The 22,500-nt window shown below is 40.8% G+C and overlaps 1 protein-coding gene across 4 annotated transcripts in view; it reads left to right on the top strand.

Annotated features, from left to right (window-relative positions):
* The window catches only part of carm1 (coactivator-associated arginine methyltransferase 1), a 45,018-nt gene that overhangs the window by 2,806 nt on the left and 19,712 nt on the right, over positions 1-22,500 (top strand). For all 4 annotated transcript variants that reach the window (XM_074654984.1, XM_074654983.1, XM_074654985.1 and 1 more), the window contains exons 2-6: positions 12,763-12,888; positions 15,805-15,911; positions 17,276-17,380; positions 18,824-18,934; positions 19,123-19,300. In XM_074654984.1, the coding sequence (XP_074511085.1) occupies positions 12,763-12,888; positions 15,805-15,911; positions 17,276-17,380; positions 18,824-18,934; positions 19,123-19,300 (627 nt within the window). The remainder of the gene's footprint in view (positions 1-12,762; positions 12,889-15,804; positions 15,912-17,275; positions 17,381-18,823; positions 18,935-19,122; positions 19,301-22,500) is intronic.

The following is a 22,500-nucleotide window of genomic DNA, read 5'->3' on the forward strand; positions in this document are numbered from 1 at the left end:
ATGTTACATAGCAGTATGCAAGTCCGTGGTTCCTTAGAGACCCAGAATGTCCTTTAAAGTCTTAGAGGTCCCCTTAGTCATTCATGGGAGAAGGAAACAAAGCTCTCCATAACAAAATACATATACAATAAAGTCACTTCTCATCTCAATTCACTTCAGGTTTGAGTAAGATTTCCAATTCTTCCAGTATTTTTCACCTTTTTGTAATATCTCCAAGTTACAAGTTCCTGTGAGTTGTTGGAAAGTGTTTAACCCTTTAATGGAGGCCATTAAACAATATGAGGGGATGTCCCTGTTTGTCTCGTGTTTAAATCTGCCATCTAGCCTGGCTGGTATAAAATCAGTGTCGTAAGCCACCCAGCGTAATATTCTTACATATCTTTCAAATTTTTTATGCCAGATGTTTAGAGGGACGGTAATCCAGTTGGTAGGCTTATCTAAATATTTCTTAAGTAGAGTTTTTTCCCCCCAGTATAGATTGGAGAGGTATGTTCATTTGATTTGGTTCTAAGTCCTTCCATTTTGCATCACACTTAGGGTCACACCAGCAGACCAGAAAGTGCAGTTGTGCTGCTCTGTAATAAGCCTCAAGGCGGGGCAAAGCCAATCCACCTTTGTCCTTAGGTAGTTGTAATGTCTGGAACCTGACCCTTGTTCGTTTCTTATCCCAAATGACATTTGAAATGAAATTGCTTGGGAGGTATCATTTCCATTTTTAAATGTACACCTTTACTAATGTTTCACCACATAAAAAATATAAGGCGACATTCACTTTAACTACACATTTTTAAATGTTTCCAGACAGAAGAAACTAGGGATGAAACAGTTCAGGTAAAAAATCTGAACCGTTCGGTTCGCTAGTCACGGTTCAGGACGTGTATGAATTGTTCTTTTCATTTGAAATAAGTTATGAGGCCGATTGTGTAATTTTTTCATGTAGAGTTAGGCTCCCGTTTATTGTCACACTAGAAATCAAGGCCTATTGAAGGACGCTGGGACACGGGTGGACATGGGTCTCGAGGTATGGGGTATAACACATGAGCAGTGTAACTGAAACTGCGGTCGTGCGTTGCTATTGGCTCAATTCCGGCGAGTGCAGACCAGATTTTACTGCGCATGTGTTGTACCCCAAAGATATGACGCGTTGATGAAGCGGGACCTAGTCGTTCTCTTGATACATCCATGGACCCAGTCTCCTCTTCAGTTGGAAACTGAAGTAGGAAATGAGTGGACACGTTAAAGTCCAGTTATAGGATCCAGCAGCATCGTTTGGCTCTGCTTTATGGGAGCATTACGGATTTAGTGTTACCATGAAAAAGTGGTGGATAAAACGGTGACTGTGTGAGCACTGTGCAGCACGTGTGGTTGATGCTAGCGGCAACACTCCGGTGTGTCTGTCGATAGCACAAGGAGGAGAGAGTCGGGTAGGAAAGAGCAGCTCCTTCTCCCCGCAGCATTTAAATAGCCTCTACATGCAGACTCAGACTCAGACAGGGTAAAGACACAACTACAGCATCGGGGAGGTTTATAGTGAAAGATATGCAGCCTTATGCAGTCGTGGAGGACGCTGGATTTCAGCATATTATTAACGTAACATTACTTGTACTTTAATATTCCCTCTCGCCGACACTTAAGCAACACAGTAATTCCAGCAGCACAATCCCTGTAATGTGTTTTATATTTATAAATTATTGTTAAATAACACAGTGGTACAGAAATCCAACCGTATTCCTCCAAATACTGCACTGTTAGAGTAGAAAAACTCATCTTTCAATTAAGAGATGATAATCAGGGAATTGACACATACTGTATGTTATACTGTTCTTTTTTTTTTGTATAGTTCTGGTTGAGCTTATGCTTCAATATATGTTGATGGTCTTAGTCTATAATTACATCATATTTATATGAAAATAACAAAGCTGCATTTTTTGTTTGCACTAATGACTGTAGAAGACCTTTTCTTTCAGTTCAGATTTGACAATGAAGAAGAGTTGATGTTCCTTATGGAAGCCATACTTTTGTTAAGGCAAACATTTGTTAACTTATTTTTAACTTATTTTTTGCCAAATAAATGAAAAGCATGTTGAAATCAGAACATGACCTCGTCGTTGTGACATAAATGTACCGAACCGAACCGAACCCTAAACCGTGACCCCAAAACTGTGATATGAACCCAACCTTGAGTTTTGTGAACCGTTCCACTCCTAGAAGAAATAAGAAATAAATATTGAAATCACCACATTGAATTCCCTTTTAAATATGGACCGCAGCTAAGCTCGGAGACTTGACAGCTCATAGTTACCAGTCGTTAAAGTAACATAACATTTAACTTTTCCAGATCACAGCAGTCACAAATAGCGTCTGTCAGCGCTGCGACAGAAAGATATGTTAGCACAGTTCAGGATGAGTCCACTGATTTCACACAGACAGGTCAGTTGAATTGTCTCGGTTAGTTCTACTCAGCATGTGAACGCAGTCGTAGTCTGTCTTCTGTTGTAGTTGTATGTCTTCTGTGGCTCTGGAGAAGCTTTGTCTAGTGTCGAGAAAGAACCCAGATGATGTCATCAGGGTTATCTCGGATTGGGTCTGAGACCACTGATTCATCCGTTTTAGTCAACTTCAGTTCAAAAAGTTCCCATCTAATCTTCCTACGGTCTCAACTGCTCGAGGGGGATGATACTGACATCTATCAACATATAAGATAAGTATTTAGGTATCATTATTGATCAGAACCTGTCCGTCCAATCACACATTACAAACCTGGCTTCCAAGCTGAAACTTAAATTAAATACATTTCTTTATTAGAAACAAATCCTGTTTCCCCCTCCAGGCAGGAACAATTTGATTTATTTCCTTTATTGGATTACGGTGATCTGCTCTGTATGAATGCTAGTTATAGGAACTCCAGCTCTTTTTAGTGTGCCAGATCATTTGGCTCAGCTCACCAAGAAGAGCCAGCTCCCGGCTCTTCTTGGGAGCCATTTCGGCTCCCAAATGGCTCTTCGTTTTTACCACTTCTGCCTTTTATAATTCAGCCAAATTTACTCTGTTTTGACCTATGATTAGTATGTGTGCACATATCACTTAAATTATTCAATATAATTATACTAAACCTTAACATTTCCAGAATACCATCATTTTACAAGCTGCTTCGTTTCCGACTGTCACTCATCTCGTCTGCTATTCGCGCACCGCACCGCACCGCACCGCACCGCACCGCACCGCACCGCACCGCACTCCTCTCTCTTTCTCTCCTCCTCTCCCTCCTGCTCTGTATCTGTAGACCGTTAGCACACCGCGCACCCCCGCCCCTCCCTGCTTGATGGTATGATCATTGTCTGTCACCACCTGATTGGTCGCTCTGACGTCATTAACAAAACATTCAGTCGCAGTCAGTGCATGGAGTGCCGGTGGCGCGGAGAAGATCATCCTATCATTCTGCCTTAAATTAAAAAACATTTTTAAACGGCTCGCATAGTTCACTTAAAAGAGATGGCTCAAAGAGCCGGCTCGTTCACAACTGACACATCACTAATGAATGCACCTGACCAGTGCTTAAAGGAGCTGGATACTGTATATTATTGAGCTTTATGTTTTATTACTGGCTGTGGAAATCTGGTGCACCACTGTACCTGTATGCTGCTGCTAAATGAACATCTCTGTATGTCTTTCACATTGGTTGGCTCTTATATATAAATCGGTCATTGGGCTGGTTCCTTAGTATTTGTGTACATACATGTGCACAAATGTGCACAAATCAAAATCAATATGGCCTGCACTCCCACAATGTTCTACAAATGTTGGTCCCAAAGGTTAGAACATAACGAGGCTAAAAAGCTTTTAAATCCGCTGCTCCTTCCTGGAGTAAGAAGGAGCTGAAATAGAGCTGGTGACTACTGTACGGGGGAATGTAATCCATACCAAAGGATAGAGAGAGAGGCACTATAGGTCGATGGGATTGTTCCTGAATATCTCACTGGATGGTTTTCACATTGACCTGTTTGTGCATTATAGCTGTTTCTTTTGTTGCATACAAACTGGATGTCACACTCGTACACTTGTAGTGTGTGACTGTTGTATTTGTCTGCTTGTGTTGTTGGATTTTATTGTTCTAACAATGATTGTGCTGCCCCCCAGGTCACTGTTGTATGTATATATATATATATATATATATATATATATATGTATGTATATATATATATATATATATATATGTGTATATATATATGTATGTGTATATATATATATATGTATGTGTATGTATGTGTATATATATATGTATGTGTATATATGTGTATATATATATGTATGTGTATATATGTGTATATATATATGTATGTGTATATATATATGTATGTGTATATATATATATATGTATATATATATATATGTATGTGTATATATATATATATATATATATATATGTGTATATATATATATATGTGTATATGTTTAGATATATGTGTATGTATACATACCTATATGTATTAGGGGTGTAACGATTCATCTACTATATCGATGTATGGAATTATATTCCTACGATACAACTACATCCATAGGTACTTGGCAAGTTGTCCTTCACGGGAGACGTATATCGATATAAAATCGATTTGAAACGCAAAAATCGATTGTATCGATATTAAGGATTTGCACCTTGTATTTAAGGACAACAAACGTCATATGAAAGTGTTTTTAAGCACTTTTAATAGTAAATAAATGTTAAATGTTACTCGGCTGCAGGGAGACAGGCAACGGTCTGCATGAGACGAGGGCGGCTTCTCACAGGCGGTTTCCCCGTGCGCTGTCGGTTTTTCATTCAGAGAAAATTACTTTCCTTTTCCCCGTCATGATATCTACTGTATGTGAACACAGCATCAGCCTCACGTATCCAGCCGGAGAGCGAGGCAGATTATCACGACGGGAGTAATGTAAAAAACAAAACAAATTCATCTAACGTTAGTCTAACATAGTTTTAAAATGTTTCTACAGATGTTTTCATGAATGAAAAGAGCCCAAATGAACACTGTAGGTGGACTATTTGATTACTATAAGCAGATTATTTAAACAGCGTTTGTATAGGAATGATTAGTGTTGCAAGCTGTTTGATCACTATCAGCTGTTTGATCACTATCAGCTGGTTGATCACTATCAGCTGTTTGATCACTATCAACTGTTTGATCACTATCAGATGTTGATCACTATATTATTGATTTACTGTTTATATTGAAAATAAGGACAGAAGCAGCAGGTTAATCCACTGTTCATTTAACTTGAATAGAAGTTGGTTTATTATATTTTTTGTTAAATATTAAACTGCCTTGTATTTTGAGAACTGAATCAGCAGGTTCTGCAGTTACACTTTTTATTATTTTCCAATAAAAGGTTTATGTATTTGCCATTAATCGTTGTTCACTTGTTTATATCCATAATTATTTATCCCTGATTCCCTTACAAGAAAAACGTTGAGGAGTCCTAACCTGTACTGTCCAGTATCACATATTTATTTCACAGTCACACTGACTGAATTTTTGGCAAAAAAAGTTACTATATCGATTTCAAATCATTGAATCGTATTGTATCGCTCTAGATGAGCCAAATATCGTCCTGAATCGTATCGGAACCGTGGAAATCGTATCGTTGTAAAAACGTATCGTTACACCCCTAGTATGTATGTATATATATATATGTATGTATATATTAGGGATGTCCATAATTAACCGTTTAACTGTTAACCGACATGAAGCGTTTTAATCGATTAACGCTATCGGTTAAAGCGGTTAAAAGAAATGTTAATAATGTACTCAAAAGCTGAGCGGCTCAGAGGAGCGGCTCGTCTCTTTAAGGAAAAAACCTGGTCCACCTTAACAGCCCACCTTAAGAGGCGGAGCCGGAGTTGCAGGATACAGGAAGTTGGCTCCGGTCTCTGGCTCGCTTGGTTGGAGCGGAGGAGTTGTAGTTTCGTAGCATTTATTCACCTACAAATAAACTGTACACACACTGCTACACCGACGTTCACAGCTAGAACGCCACCAACAACCTCACACTCAACGCCAACACACACACACGGTCTGTTCGGAACTCGCTAAAGTTACGCAAACTACGTGTGCGGTGGCGAGCACAAAGCCTCCGGCAATGCTAGAGCTGCTAACGTAGCACAAATACACACACTGTTTGTTGGACACTCGCTAAAGTTATGCCGGGCAGACACACAGCTGACAACCTGCTAAACTAAACTAAATGTGCAGTGGAGACTTTTACTGGGAAAGTGGCTGCATGTCCGCGACACTACACGCAGCATCGTAGCTGCTAAGTTAACGCTCCCGGACGGTGAACTGGGGACTCCCGTCAACCAATATCTGTTGTGCTCCTGCAGCTGGAACACCGCTGCATGCGAGGCACTAATCTTGTCGGTTAACGGTTAGTAATCGATAAACGAGGGTCGGTTATTGGTTAAGACAATTTTTCAAAATGAGCACCCCTAGTATATATATGTATATATATACACACACATATACATCTATGTATATGTATATAAACTGGGGGAAAAAAATTGGAAACTTGTGTTTGGTGGATTATTTCTCTGTTGTTACAATACTAATTGGCGTTGTATTTTACATCGTTTGAAAGCCTGTTTATTTACCTTCACCATGATGTCCAACTTGTAAGGATCATTCATTTGTGGGATGAGCAGCACAGCTGATTATGTGGGTAGCGCCCAAGAAAAATTTGCCAAAATGCTCTGCCAATGGTAAACAGTGTATTCTCATAACAGGACTCTAGACTAACTTTTCCACTGGTAGCACTGGTGCTACCAACTTTCTCAGTTGGTAGCACTGGTGCTACCAACTTTCTCAGTTGGTAGCACAAGCACATGATTTGGTCGCACCCTTTTTTTTGGGTTACAGCATGGTATTAATCAATGACCTTGCATGCTAATAAATAGTTGTCTTAATTTACATACCCCAGTGAAACATTGACAATGCCTCGAAACTTGATATTTGCAAAATATTTTAACTAACAAGTTTAGAGTTGCCTGCAACGGACGGACCACATTGCCTACAATAAACGCACAGCGTTCCCCTCGTACCGTAACCACGGGTACTGTGTTAGCCATTGTGGCTGAAAGTGGTACTTCTTTTTCTTCACCTGTCTGTCAGCCAGTCTCTGTGCTGCTTCATTTTGGGAAACAGCGAAACTTTGGCACCCTGCAGTATATAATGCTCGTGAGCAGGGTCTGAAATTGACTTTTTTCACTTCCTGCCACTGTGGCAGGTAAGTATTTTTTTTGCCTGCCACTCAGAAATTGTATCTGCCACTTTTAAAATCAATGCGCTAAATGAAGGAATAACATTTTAGATCTGATGTAATTCAATGTTCGATATAATTAACATGAAAAACATTATATACATGGTAAATTACAGAGTTCAAATGACACCGTAGCTTCCGGGGAACCCTGTTTTTTGGAGGTGGGAGGTTACTGTAGCCTACACAGTACTGTACTGTACTTTGTTATTGCCATCTGTAGTGGTTATTTGCATTAAAAACTAATTATTAATTGTGATTATTTAAATATAACATTTATAATCAGGTCATTATTCCCTCTCTATTATCTATTTTATATTGCTGTGGAAAAAAATAGCATTTTGTCGGAAAACAAGATTTTGCACAATGCGACTAGGTACAAATTTTACTCGCACACTCCCAAAAGAAGGTCACATATGCAATCATTTTGGTCGTAGTTTAGAGCCCTGCATAAGGCTACCAGGAAGCCTGCAATGCCCTTCACCGTCAGGCCCGTTTGCGCTGGTGTCGACAACGCAGACAATGGAACCTGAACATGTGGGGGAATGTCATGTTCAGTGATGAGTCCAGGTTCTGTCTGTTAAAGTTGGATGGCAGGGTCAAAGTATGGAGACGACGCGGAGAACGCGGAAACTTATATATATATATATACGTATGTATATAAAAACGGAAAGCCTGTGTTACAGACTGGAGGGTTGGAGTTTGAAAGTTGTGGGCATTTTACAGGCATTATGGGAAATGTAGGATCCAAGTCCGGACGTCCTCTGCTGCTCTGATTTGAACCGTTCTTTCGTGAATATCCTGACTTTATGGGAAAGTAGTACTGAATGGCTGGAGTATCCCTTTATTGTGTTGTTTTTGGTTTTAGTCTACCTATTCACACCATCATACACACATGCAGACTGTCTCAGGAAACTTTCACAATAAAACCACTTGTTTTCTTTGGAGTCGTGAGGTTTTAATACTGAAACAAGTCCTCATGTTTTAATTGAGATGTTTTACATCACTCCTCTGTTCTTCGCTTTGTTCTTTGCGTAGCTTTATTGATATCAGTTACTGTTATTTTCATTATGTTACTTTATGATTATGTAGGTAACAGTGGCAAAGGAAAGTGTTCCTCCACTGGAGTTTGGCCACCTCATTTCTGCCTCTTGTTTGAGATTAAATATGTGTTTGGGGAACATGGACACATTAACATCTACCCAAAATACATGAGCCGCCAGTAAGCAGTCCTGGATGTTTTCTAACGTTACCAAGAGTCTCGTCACTTGGTCAACAGTGTAAGCGGCTGATTTGTCGGAGGAGAACTGAGGTGCGTGGATGGCTTCTTTCCCAGAAGATGCATCTTTCTTAATCTGCCGTGCTGCTCTTAATCCCAGTAGGTGCTGGATTAGCTCAGGCTGCTTTACGTCTGTATCGGCTGGCTGCACCACCAGGAGGATTTTCCAGCCTGGAGAAGTATTTAAATGAAGCAATACAGAAGAATTCTGGGAGACTTTCATTCATCATGAAAAATACTGAAGCCCACCTTTCATCAAACAACTTTTCAAGTGATTTCACTGTCGCAGACATATTTGAACTTGTGAACTCGATGGTTTAGTGTAAAGTGGTCCTAAAACTCAGTCTAAGCTGTCTTCAGTAAGTCTTTTTCTCGTCTTGACGTTCCGATAAAATCAAACAAGTTTAATATCGTAAGTTCAGTGAGGCGAACATTGTCAACAACCAATAGGAGTGCTCTCTCCAGCACCAAACAGGAAGCAGCTAACGGGGTTCCTCTTTGACGTGTCCTCCATGTGTACCACCATTAGGGATGCTTCCAGTTTTACTTCTCAGCCTTTGTTGGTTGAAGCCTACCAGCAGTTAACTGATGAACATTTTTACAGAAAACTGAAGGCTAACCCCACCCTTAATTTTTCCTAAAAAAAGATCTCAGATGTCACTGGCCGAGCTCTGGAACTGAATTGGATCTCTAAGGACGAATATGATTTTCTGAACTGTAAACATCCTGTAACTAGATATGCTGCCTAAAACCCATAAAAGCCTGGTTAAACCCGAAGGCCGACCTATTGTAGCCAGTAATGATTCTCTATGTTGATCATTTTATTAAACCATATGTTCAGAAGCTTTCATCATACATTAAGGACTCTACTGATTTAATGAATAAGATATCAACATTAAAAGTTACCTAATAATGTCATTGTGGCCACCTTAGATGTGGAATGCCTCTACACTAATATCTCACATGACAGAGGTCTTGAGGCTCTTGAATTTTATCTATGGCCCTGTTCACACCTGGTATTTACATGCATCCTCAGTGATCCGATCACAAGTGAACAACTTTAAGTACGTCTGTTCACACCTGGCATTAGAATGCGTCTCCGCATGCGTCTCCAGTGACCTTGTGATCCGGTCTCACTTCCCCGCTCTATATGCAAATAAACACGTAGTAAACACACGGATAATACAGCAGACGTTGGGACGTAATGTTACATGAATGTCAGTAGTAGTTTCCTACATATTCGTTAATTCTGGTACATTTTACTAACATCAAAATAAAAGGTTATTGTACCGGCGGTCCCCGGGGACTTCCGCGCCCCCGGTGCCGGAACCGCTGCTTTTGCCAGAAAACAGCCTGTAGAGGTACAGCGCTCCAGAGAGCCGGGAGAACAGGCGGGCGGTCGGCCGGGCGGTGTGGGTGTCAGCTCTGCGCAAAACAGCGGAACAAAAATACTGACACATCTCCGACAGTATGATAATAATACACTTTGCGTGCCAAGTCTACATACAGTAGAGCACAGAGGCCGTTTCCATAGCGACAAGCGCCCGTGTCTGCCTGTTTATTCACCTGAGGGGCGTGGTGATCCCGTGGATCCCAGCTGGACATCAGATGAGCAGGCGGTCCTTAATGTGGCCAGGACGCATTCACTACACACTGCTAAAAGAATGTGGTCATATGTGGCCCAGACCACCTCTGAATGTGGTCTGAAAGATCTGATCTCAATGCGTCTTGAGTGTGTTCACACCTGTACTTAGAGCTGTCCACTTGTGATCACTGAGGACGCATGTTAATACCAGGTGTGAACAGGGCCTAAGAGACGGGAATTATCCATGTGGTCATTGTGCCCAGGGCCCCAACACCTGGAAAACTCCTGTTTTTAGACATCCAAGATCGGGGAAGGTTTTCCTGTTAAGGGGTTTATCCCATGTAGCAGAGAAAATGTAATTTATTTATTAAAATGCTCATGTGATAAGATTTATATAGGTAAAACTACACGCATGCTGAGACAAAGGGTTAGTGAGCATAAGATCTCCATCAATGATATGAACTATCCTGTTGCCCTCCTCACCCTATCTCCTCTCTACCATTCATCACGGGCATCGAACACATTAAACTGCCAAGAGGGGGAGATATGGACAGAATGATATATCAAAGGGAGCTTTATTAGGTTGACACTAGATACCCTTTAGCCTAGAGACTGTGGGAGTGCTATGCTGTAATCCAAGATGTTTCTTCATTTCTAATCTATGGTTTATGATGGCCCTCCTGATACCCCTCCAGAGCTCTTTGTTCTATTGTCTTCTTTTGAGATGTTTGTTTTTCTTATAGATCTGGGGATCTCTGATTTATGATTTATGAAGGCTTAAGCCTGATCCTTCTCAAATCCCCATTTACAATACAATGTATGATATTACTATTAGGTGCTTAGTGATTTATATATGTTTTTTCTATATTCACTGTATTCAGCCCCTTTTTGTATTGTAAAACAAATATGGCATCTATTAGTATGCCTCACAGTTCTCTACTAAAACTACAATTCCCAAGACGTTGTGCTTATACCACCACGGTCTGTTTTATCACGTCTACCGAGGCCAGTGGCTGCTTTACATCACTCTGTGTTAACTGTCTTCTTGTTAGTCTTCTTCAGGAAATCATGAGTCAGAACATGCGTCACCTTGCTAATGTTTTTGTCATGCCAGTGTCTCAATGTTCAGGCCATCTTTATCAAGCAGGTCACAGACTTTCAACACAGGTTTGACTAAATAAATGGTAGAAACTAAGTCTTGTGGCATGTATTTTAACGCAGTAGGTATAGGGAGAAATGAATGATACTTTGGGCTCTTTATTTAAACAGGCATACTCTTAATAAACTTAATTGCTGGTTCATTAATTTAAAACAACTAAAAAGAATATCCCACAACTATCCCACGATTTAATCCAGTTGTGCTAGAAGCCTACAAAAGGCTATACAAGCAGAGGAGTCGCCCCCTGCTGGCTGGTAGACAAAATGCAGGTTTAAGGCTCTTCACCATTGACTTCACCTCTCAGACCTGGAGGTTACCCACTGATACAAACACTCGTCCTGCAGTTTCATCATCATTACAACATTTGTGCAGGATAAAGACTAAACGTTGGCAAATGAGTGGTGATTTGATTGAAAATCTGCACATTTGAAGGATCAGTTGGGCTTTATTCTTTATTTTGAACCCAACAGTGCGTGTGTGCCATAGAGCTCCATCGTTGCACTGGGTGACATGTTCCTTCATCACCATGAACACACACACACTGTAGTTTATTCTGTCTCAATAACAATAATAACATTATATATAATACTAATGATGTCACAATAATACTCATAGAGCACCACATGTGGATTAATCTGCCACTGAAAATAGTCCCCAACAAAGTCACCGTTTCCACCTGTTGTGAGTACGTACTACAGTGAGCAGCTGTTTGAGGAAAGAACCTTTCTTAGAACAAATGAAACTATATTTTTGAGGTGTTTTTTATAGATTTGCATCTTCAGTAGGAACCAAGGGGTTGTAGGGATCAGACTGGGTCGGAAGAGTAAAAGAAAGTATTGGGAGACGGACGTTTTATAGGATTTGTTGACGATAAGAAACATATAGAAGAGCGCCAGCTGCACGCTGTCAGCCTTGTTACTGGGTATTTTGGTTCTATGCGTTCTGTCTTGTGTAGACATATTATAGAAATCGATGTAATCGTGAAACAGGGAACATTGATACCAACGGTACATGTGGATTTTAAGAAATACATATCTGAGACTAGTGGTTGTATATTAATCGCTATCAATTCCAGTTAAGCTCTTAAAGAATGTGTGTCTATCCCTCCACAGTATGTGAGATAAAGAAGCTGGAGGTGCACTTTATTCAGCTCTCCCACACAGGAGCAGCTTGTGTTCAATCTGAAATTGAAATGTCAGGACAAACGTGCCTTGAAGCAAGAAAACTCTTTGGCTGTCATGAAAAATGCTGGAAAAAAACTATATAGAACTAAAAATGCACATTTTCAAATGAGTGGTGCCTATGAAGTCAGCCTCTTACAGCAGTCAAATGTTGTCATCAAGTTTAGAAATGTATGAATCAAAGTAAAGTTGAAGCAGCATTTGGACACAGTTCAGTGGCTGTATGTCTCATATTGTCCCAACTTTTTCTCTCCAGGAGAGGAGGCGAGCGTGTTCAAGTGTTCGGTTTCCAGGGAGACGGAGTGCAGCCGCGTGGGGAAGCAGTCATTCATCATCACGCTGGGCTGTAACAGCGTCCTGCTGCAGTTCTCCTCACCTGCAGGTACACATACAAACACACACACACACACACACACACACACACACACACTGCATGTCTGAGCCACTGTAATGTCTGCTGGAAACATCATCATGGTTTTAGGTCAAAATGCTGCCATTGAAGAAGTTAAATTATTTCCTGTGTAACCAAACATTGGAAACAATTTACAGAATGTGAATTATTGAAGTAGTGATTTAGGTTTTAGGTATACAGTATAAATGCCTGTTTGTTATGTAAGCAGTGAGCCGGTGCTTCCCACACACTCTCCATGTGGAGTTTGGAGCAGCACCCTACACTAAAGGCCCAGACACACCATGCAGACGTCAGACAACTAGCAGTGATGAAGGCCGACCGTTGAGTCGCCTCACGTCTCCTTTGTCTCGGCCAAAAAGGTTGCATTTGAACGCACCGCAGAGGCTACAGCTGACGGCCAGTTAGCACGTATGTTCTGCTCCTGGTTGAGAGCAAATAACCCGGTTGAAGATCAACTCATCCACTGTGTTGTATTTCCTCTATCAGAGGCTAACGTTAGCAGCTCTGTCCCACTCTTTATTAGATTGACCTGAGATATTCCGTTGGGCCAACACATCAGTTAATCCTCATCTTAAAATCCATTTCTCTTGTGATGTTAAAAGTGAATTATAAGCCTAATTCTACCCCATCTTTTTTGTCCCAAGTATGAAAGCTAAGCAGCCAAACAGGGTTACTGTATGTTCTAAGTCTTTTAGTCTTTGTCTTTTAGTTCAGTATCATGTTAGCGTTAGCCCCAGTCTTTTAGCACAGTATCATGTTAGCGTTAACCCCATTCTTTTAGCACAGTATCATGTTAGCATTAGCCCCAGTCTTTTAGTACAGTATCATGTTAGCGTTAGCCCCAGTCTTTTAGCACAGTATCATGTTAGCGTTAGCCCCAGTCTTTTAGCACAGTATCATGTTAGCGTTAGCCCCAGTCTTTTAGTACAGTATCATGTTAGCGTTAGCCCCAGTCTTTTAGTACAGTATCATGTTAGCATTAGCCCCAGTCTTTTAGCACAGTATCATGTTAGCGTTAGCCCCAGTCTTTTAGCACAGTATCATGTTAGCGTTAGCCCCATTCTTTTAGCACAGTATCATGTTAGCGTTAGCCCCAGTCTTTTAGCACAGTATCATGTTAGCGTTAGCCCCAGTCTTTTAGCACAGTATCATGTTAGCCCCAGTCTTTTAGTACAGTATCATGTTAGCGTTAGCCCCATTCTTTTAGCACAGTATCATGTTAGCGTTAGCCCCAGTCTTTTAGTACAGTATCATGTTAGCCCCATTCTTTTAGCACAGTATCATGTTAGCGTTAGCCCCAGTCTTTTAGCACAGTATCATGTTAGCGTTAGCCCCAGTCTTTTAGCACAGTATCATGTTAGCGTTAGCCCCAGTCTTTTAGCACAGTATCATGTTAGCGTTAGCCCCAGTCTTTTAGCACAGTATCATGTTAGCGTTAGCCCCAGTCTTTTAGCACAGTATCATGTTAGCGTTAGCCCCAGTCTTTTAGCACAGTATCATGTTAGCTTTAGCCCCAGTCTTTTAGCACAGTATCATGTTAGCTTTAGCCCCAGTCTTTTAGCACAGTATCATGTTAGCGTTAGCCCCAGTCTTTTAGCACAGTATCATGTTAGCGTTAGCCCCAGTCTTTTAGCACAGTATCATGTTAGCGTTAGCCCCAGTCTTTTAGCACAGTATCATGTTAGCGTTAGCCCCAGTCTTTTAGCACAGTATCATGTTAGCGTTAGCCCCAGTCTTTTAGCACAGTATCATGTTAGCGTTAGCCCCAGTCTTTTAGCACAGTATCATGTTAGCGTTAGCCCCAGTCTTTTAGCACAGTATCATGTTAGCTTTAGCCCCAGTCTTTTAGCACAGTATCATGTTAGCTTTAGCCCCAGTCTTTTAGCACAGTATCATGTTAGCTTTAGCCCCAGTCTTTTAGCACAGTATCATGTTAGCTTTAGCCCCAGTCTTTAAGCACAGTATCATGTTAGCGTTAGCCCCAGTCTTTTAGCACAGTATCATGTTAGCTTTAGCCCCAGTCTTTTAGCACAGTATCATGTTAGCGTTAGCACCAGTCTTTTAGCACAGTATCATGTTAGCGTTAGCCCCAGTCTTTAAGCACAGTATCATGTTAGCTTTAGCCCCAGTCTTTTAGCACAGTATCAGTATCTTTTTCCTTCGGTGTAAAACCAAAGAATCGCCAAATAGGCACAATTGGCTACCTGGGTAATTTGTCTCACACCATTTCGCCCCCGATAGTGTAAAGCGTCTTTGAGTCCCTGAAAAGCGCTATATAATTTGAATTTATGATTATTATTATTATTATTAATTATGTAGGCTGCAGCGTCAGATGTATGCTACATGTTGGTAGCTACAACACTGTTGTGAAGCATAGAGGAGAACGAGAAAGACTAAATATAGCGCAAAATTCATAACAGGTGTTGGATAACTGAATATCTTTGCGTTATTGTGGACACGTGAGGATCATTATCGTGACGTCAATATGGTGTTGAACGATAGTCTCGTCATATTGCCCGAGCCTAGTTATCACTATCCCTGACTGAGTAGATGACCTTCAGCAATATGTTATAAAACATGTCCTACATCACCACACTCATCATTTTATAACCTTGTGTAGCACAAAGAAAACAACATAACTTTAGCTTGTGTTCTTTCTATAAACTGACTGGTACATGAAGAGTATCAGAAACATTAAACTCTTCTAAACTGTTAATACAAGTTCAAACATTCAACAGAACTGTCTTAATACTCTGTGACTGCCCTGGATGTGTGTATTGTTGTGTACTGTAGGGTCCAGAGGAAAGTACATAGTACATAGTAACTGTTGACGTTTGTGTGTGTGTATGTGTGTGTTTTTGTGTGTGTGTGTGTGTTGTGCATCAGACTTTCAGTCGTTTTATAACCTCCTGAAGAACAGTCGGGGACATGTCAATGAGCGCTCCGTCTTCAGCGACAGAACAGAGGACTCCTCTGCTGTACAGTACTTCCAGGTGAGACGCTCTCATACAGGACAATGTTTTATTTGATTATTTAAGGACAGACCTTAATAGTTATCCCCATGCTGACTTGTTTTTGGCTGAGCATTTATATTTTCACAACTGTCATTAGAAAATATATTTTTTTAAATTCTGTTTTTGAAATTTTTGGAATTATTTTAATTTTAAAAAGCGTCCATAATTTAGTCCCTTGAAGCATTAGAAATGTCCAACCTAAGTTGAAATAGAGTTCTGCTCTGTAAATGACATGCCCTGTGTTCTCATAACTAGCTAGTGTCTCCTTTTGTCCACAAACATGGACACGTCTTTTCCTGCACCTGGACTTGCTGAGAAAGCTACCAAACACACAGTCGCAGAGAAAGCGTGGCCTCGCTAACATTTCACAGGCTAGATACCGTAGCTAATGAGCTAGTTAGAAATCCCCGGTAAGTATGCTATAGCTAGCTAAGCATTGTCCGAATGGGGTTACTTGCAAGCTAACGTTATCTACTGGAATGTTTGCTATTAGCCTGCGAGCTAACTGTACGTTTCAGCTGAAAATTGCTGGCTTCAGTCATAGCATATCATAACGAGTACTGCAGCTAGATTTATATGATTGAAGCCAGCAATCTTCAGCTGAAACGTACCGTTAGCTCCTAGGCTAATAGCAAACATTCCAGTAGCTAACGTTAGCTTGCTAGTAGCCCCGTTTGGGACAGTGGTTAGCTAGCTAGCTATAGCATGTAGCATACTGACTGCAGCTTTTTTCCTCCTCCACTCTATGGTGGTACACGTCAAAGAGGAACTCTGGTTAACTCCACAACTCCACCAGTTCCTCCATGTTTACTTTCTACCCCGTTAGCTACTTCCTGTTTGGTGCTGGAGACAGCGCTCCTATTGGTTGTTGACAATGTTCGCCTCACTGAATTTACGATAATATTAAACTTGTTTGATTTTATCGGAACGTCAAGACGAGAAAAAGACCGACTGAAGACAGCTTGGACTGAGCTTTAGGACCACCTTACACTAAACCATGGAGATCACGGGAGCGCGCCACAACTCTAGAAACACTCTCAGGATTTTATTCCCACATTGGAAATATGTATGAGACAGTGAAATCAAGTGAAAAGTCGTCGTGTGTAAAGTCAACATTAGTTCCATTGTGTCTCTGTGCCCCTCCTGTGGAGGAAATGTGTTTTTCTTCTTTTATTAATACTAATTGTTAACAGCATATTCCAAAATCCCATTGACCTTGTTGTTGACTTCAGACAGGAAGTCTTACAGTTTACTTCTGGAATTGTGATGATATTTTAGTACGTCCTTACTTGTACGATATTGACTTCCTATAGATAATAATGTTTCTGTTATTTTCTCTTCAGTTTTATGGCTACCTCTCCCAGCAACAGAACATGATGCAGGACTACGTTCGGACAGGGACTTACCAACGGGCTATTCTCCAGAACCACACCGACTTCAAGGACAAGGTAACCTTATACTACCGCATAGATTATGAATTCATCATTTAAATAGACTGAAGGCATTTTCACATTAGGTACGATTGATTCGTACCGCGCCTGACTACGATGCCCCCCACCCCCACCCCTCTCAGCTTTCACATAAGTAAAGTTGTTCCGTACCCGAGTACTCCTACGTCATCATCCACGTGTATGTGTTTATGTTGAGATCAGCTGTTCTAGTGGCGGAGCATCGTAAAACACTTCATTCAAACTGGACAGAAACTAAATAGAACTCACCAATACTGTCGTCGTTAGTCTGTCCAACAATCACCAACTCTGGTTTGTTGGTCGAAATAAACTCTTATTTCACCGAGTTTGATGTGAAGATAGGCCGACTCTACATTCTGTCTCCCCCCCCCCCGCTGTCTCTGCCGCTGAGCGTCCCTCGTTCTTCAGACACAGACCATTAAACTCGCTACATAAAATAAACATCGCCCAACACCATCACCTACTATTGTTTATATTCCAAGGAACCCCTCGCCTGACTTCCTGTTTTATCACCTAGGCTACGGTCGTTTATATACAGACAGAGGATGAGACCGGTACATGCTGCGTTTATATACAGACAGAGGATGAGATCGGTACATGGTGTGTTTATATACAGACAGAGGATGAGATCGGTACGTACTGCGTTTATATACAGACAGGATGAGATCGGTACATGCTGCGTTTATATACAGACAGAGGATGAGACTGGTAGATGCTGCAGACATCGATATGAAACAGTTTTATATATATACTGTACTCCAGACCACCTTTTCAAGTGGACTCCAGTACAGATCAATGAACCGTGCCTGAGTACGGTACGAAGCGTTCACACTAGTGATGCTGATTTTGAAAAAGATTCTTAACCGATAACTGACTCTTGTTAACCGATTATTAACCGTTAACCAACAAGATAAGTGCCTATCATACAGCGGTGCGCCAGCTGCAGTGTATGGAGCACAACAGACAACCTCAGTTCCCAGTTCAACATCAGTACCCCCCTAAAGACCCTCTGTACCCCCCTAAAGAAGACCAAAATGGGTCTATGTTAAAGAAGAGTTGAAGAAGTTAAAGTGAGTCAGCTGGAGACATTAAGAAGTCAGATTCCGAGTGTTTTCAACCAACTCTAACGTTAGCCTAGTTACCTAGCGACAGCTGGTAGGATCAGACACAGTCGTCATTCCAGCTGACAGCGTTGACGGTCATCGGCTACTTCCGTCTACCTCCATCTCAAATTGTAAACTGTACATTGCAAACAGACGTAGCAACATTACCGAAGGGGCTGTAGAGCTTAGCAAACAATCAGTTACTAAAGACTCCTTTTCTGGTGTAATGTATTACTGATTGATTGATTGATTTGCTTCATGTTGTTCTAAATGGTCTCTCCTAAGTTCCTGTAACGTCTGCATCATGTCTGGTCTCTAGGTGGTGCTGGATGTCGGCTGTGGATCGGGGATCCTCTCTTTCTTTGCAGCCCAAGCTGGAGCCAGAAAGGTCTACGCTGTGGAGGCCAGCACCATGGCCCAACACGCTGAGGTACACACACACACACACACACACACACACACACACACACACACACACACACACACACACACACACACACACACACACACACCCATTAGTGCTAACATCAGTTAGCTAACATCAGATGGGTCACTCTGTTCTGACCCATCCTAGGCAGAACTTCCAGTCCCAGTATAAAGGTGTGCTCTGCCCTCCAGGTGCTGGTGAACAGTAACCGTCTAGGAGAGCGCGTGGTCGTCATCCCGGGGAAGGTGGAGGAGGTGACGCTGCCTGAGCAGGTTGACATCATCATCTCAGAGCCCATGGGCTACATGTTGTTCAATGAGCGAATGCTGGAGAGCTACCTGCATGCCAAGAAGTTCCTCAAACCCAACGGTGAGAACGGCTGGGACACACAACAGTGCGAATGGGAGAATATGTGAAATGGTAGGATGGAGGGTGAAAGAGTGCTGAAGTAAAGTAGTATACGCAGATATATATGAGTCCACAGTGAGTATACACAGATATGAGTTCACAGTGGGAATACACAGATATATATGAGTCCACAGTGAGTATACACAGATATATGAGTCCACAGTGAGAATACACAGATATATATGAGTCCACAGTGAGTATACGCAGATATATATGAGTCCACAGTGAGTATACGCAGATATGAGTCCACAGTGAGTATACGCAGATATATATGAGTCCGGGCGCCTGGGTTAGCTCAGTTGGTAGAGCGGGCGTCCATGTATTAAGGCTTGGTCCTGACCGCGGCGGCCCGGGTTCGAATCCGGCCTGTGGCCCTTTCCGCATCCACTCTCTCTCTCTCCCCCCTTTCAAGACTCTATCCACTGTCCTGTCATAAAAAAAAAAAAATGGAAAATGCCCCCAAAAAAATAACTTTAAAAAAAAATTAAAATATATATATATATATGAGTCCACAGTGAGTATACGCAGATATATATGAGTCCACAGTGAGTATACACAGATATATGAGTATACACAGATATATATGAGTCCACAGTGAGAATACACAGATATATGAGTATACACAGATATATGAGTCCACAGTGAGAATACACAGATATGAGTCCACAGTGAGTATATACAGATATGAGTCCACAGTGAGTATACACAGATATATATGAGTCCACAGTGAGAATACACAGATATATGAGTCCACAGTGAGTATACACAGATATGAGTCCACAGTGAGTATACACAGATATATATGAGTCCACAGTGAGTATACACAGATATATATGAGTCCACAGTGAGAATACACAGATATATATGAGTCCACAGTGAGTATACACAGATATATGAGTATACACAGATATATATGAGTCCACAGTGAGAATACACAGATATATGAGTATACACAGATATATGAGTCCACAGTGAGAATACACAGATATATGAGTCCACAGTGAGTATATACAGATATGAGTCCACAGTGAGAATACACAGATATACGAGTCCACAGTGAGAATACACAGATATATGAGTCCACAGTGAGTATACACAGATATATATGAGTCCACAGTGAGAATACACAGATATGAGTCCACAGTGAGTATACACAGATATGAGTCCACAGTGAGTATACACAGATATATATGAGTCCACAGTGAGAATACACAGATATATGAGTCCACAGTGAGTATACACAGATATATATGAGTCCACAGTGAGAATACACAGATATGAGTCCACAGTGAGTATACACAGATATGAGTCCACAATGAGTATACACAGATATATATGAGTCCACAGTGAGTATACACAGATATGAGTCCACAGTGAGTATACACAGATATATATGAGTCCACAGTGAGTATACACAGATATATATGAGTCCACAGTGAGAATACACAGATATATGAGTATACACAGATATATGAGTCCACAGTGAGAATACACAGATATATGAGTCCACAGTGAGTATATACAGATATATGAGTCCACAGTGAGAATACACAGATATACGAGTCCACAGTGAGTATACACAGATGTATATGAGTCCACAGTGAGAATACACAGATATGAGTCCACAGTGAGTATACACAGATATATATGAGTCCACAGTGAGTATACACAGATATATGAGTCCACAGTGAGAATACACAGATATATGAGTCCACAGTGAGAATACACAGATATATGAGTCCACAGTGAGTATACACAGATATATATGAGTCCACAGTGAGAATACACAGATATATGAGTCCACAGTGAGTATACACAGATATGAGTCCACAGTGAGTATACACAGATATATATGAGTCCACAGTGAGTATACACAGATATATATGAGTCCACAGTGAGAATACACAGATATATGAGTCCACAGTGAGTATACACAGATATGAGTCCACAGTGAGTATACACAGATATATATGAGTCCACAGTGAGTATACACAGATATATATGAGTCCACAGTGAGAATACACAGATATATATGAGTCCACAGTGAGTATACACAGATATATGAGTATACACAGATATATATGAGTCCACAGTGAGAATACACAGATATATGAGTCCACAGTGAGTATACACAGATATGAGTCCACAGTGAGTATACACAGATATATGAGTCCACAGTGAGTATACACAGATATATATGAGTCCACAGTGAGAATACACAGATATATGAGTATACACAGATATATATGAGTCCACAGTGAGAATACACAGATATATGAGTATACACAGATATATGAGTCCACAGTGAGAATACACAGATATATGAGTCCACAGTGAGTATACACAAATATATGAGTCCACAGTGAGAATACACAAACATCGTCGTGTCTCTCTCTCACAGATATACGAGTCCACAGTGAGAATACACAGATATATGAGTCCACAGTGAGTATACACAAATATATATGAGTCCACAGTGAGAATACACACAAATATATATGAGTCCACAGTGAGAATACACAGATATGAGTCCACAGTGAGTATACACAGATATGAGTCCACAGTGAGTATACACAGATATATATGAGTCCACAGTGAGAATACACAGATATATGAGTCCACAGTGAGTATACACAGATATATATGAGTCCACAGTGAGAATACACAGATATGAGTCCACAGTGAGTATACACAGATATGAGTCCACAATGAGTATACACAGATATATATGAGTCCACAGTGAGTATACACAGATATATGAGTCCACAGTGAGTATACACAGATATATATGAGTCCACAGTGAGTATACACAGATATATATGAGTCCACAGTGAGAATACACAGATATATGAGTATACACAGATATATGAGTCCACAGTGAGTATACACAGATATATATGAGTCCACAGTGAGAATACACAGATATATGAGAATACACAGATATATGAGTCCACAGTGAGTATACACAGATATATATGAGTCCACAGTGAGTATACACAGATATATGAGTCCACAGTGAGAATACACAGATATATGAGTCCACAGTGAGTATACACAGATATATGAGTCCACAGTGAGAATACACAGATATGAGTCCACAGTGAGTATACACAGATATGAGTCCACAATGAGTATACACAGATATATATGAGTCCACAGTG

This window comes from Sebastes fasciatus, chromosome 13, assembly GCF_043250625.1.
Source record: "Sebastes fasciatus isolate fSebFas1 chromosome 13, fSebFas1.pri, whole genome shotgun sequence".
Taxonomy (NCBI): domain Eukaryota; kingdom Metazoa; phylum Chordata; class Actinopteri; order Perciformes; family Sebastidae; genus Sebastes; species Sebastes fasciatus.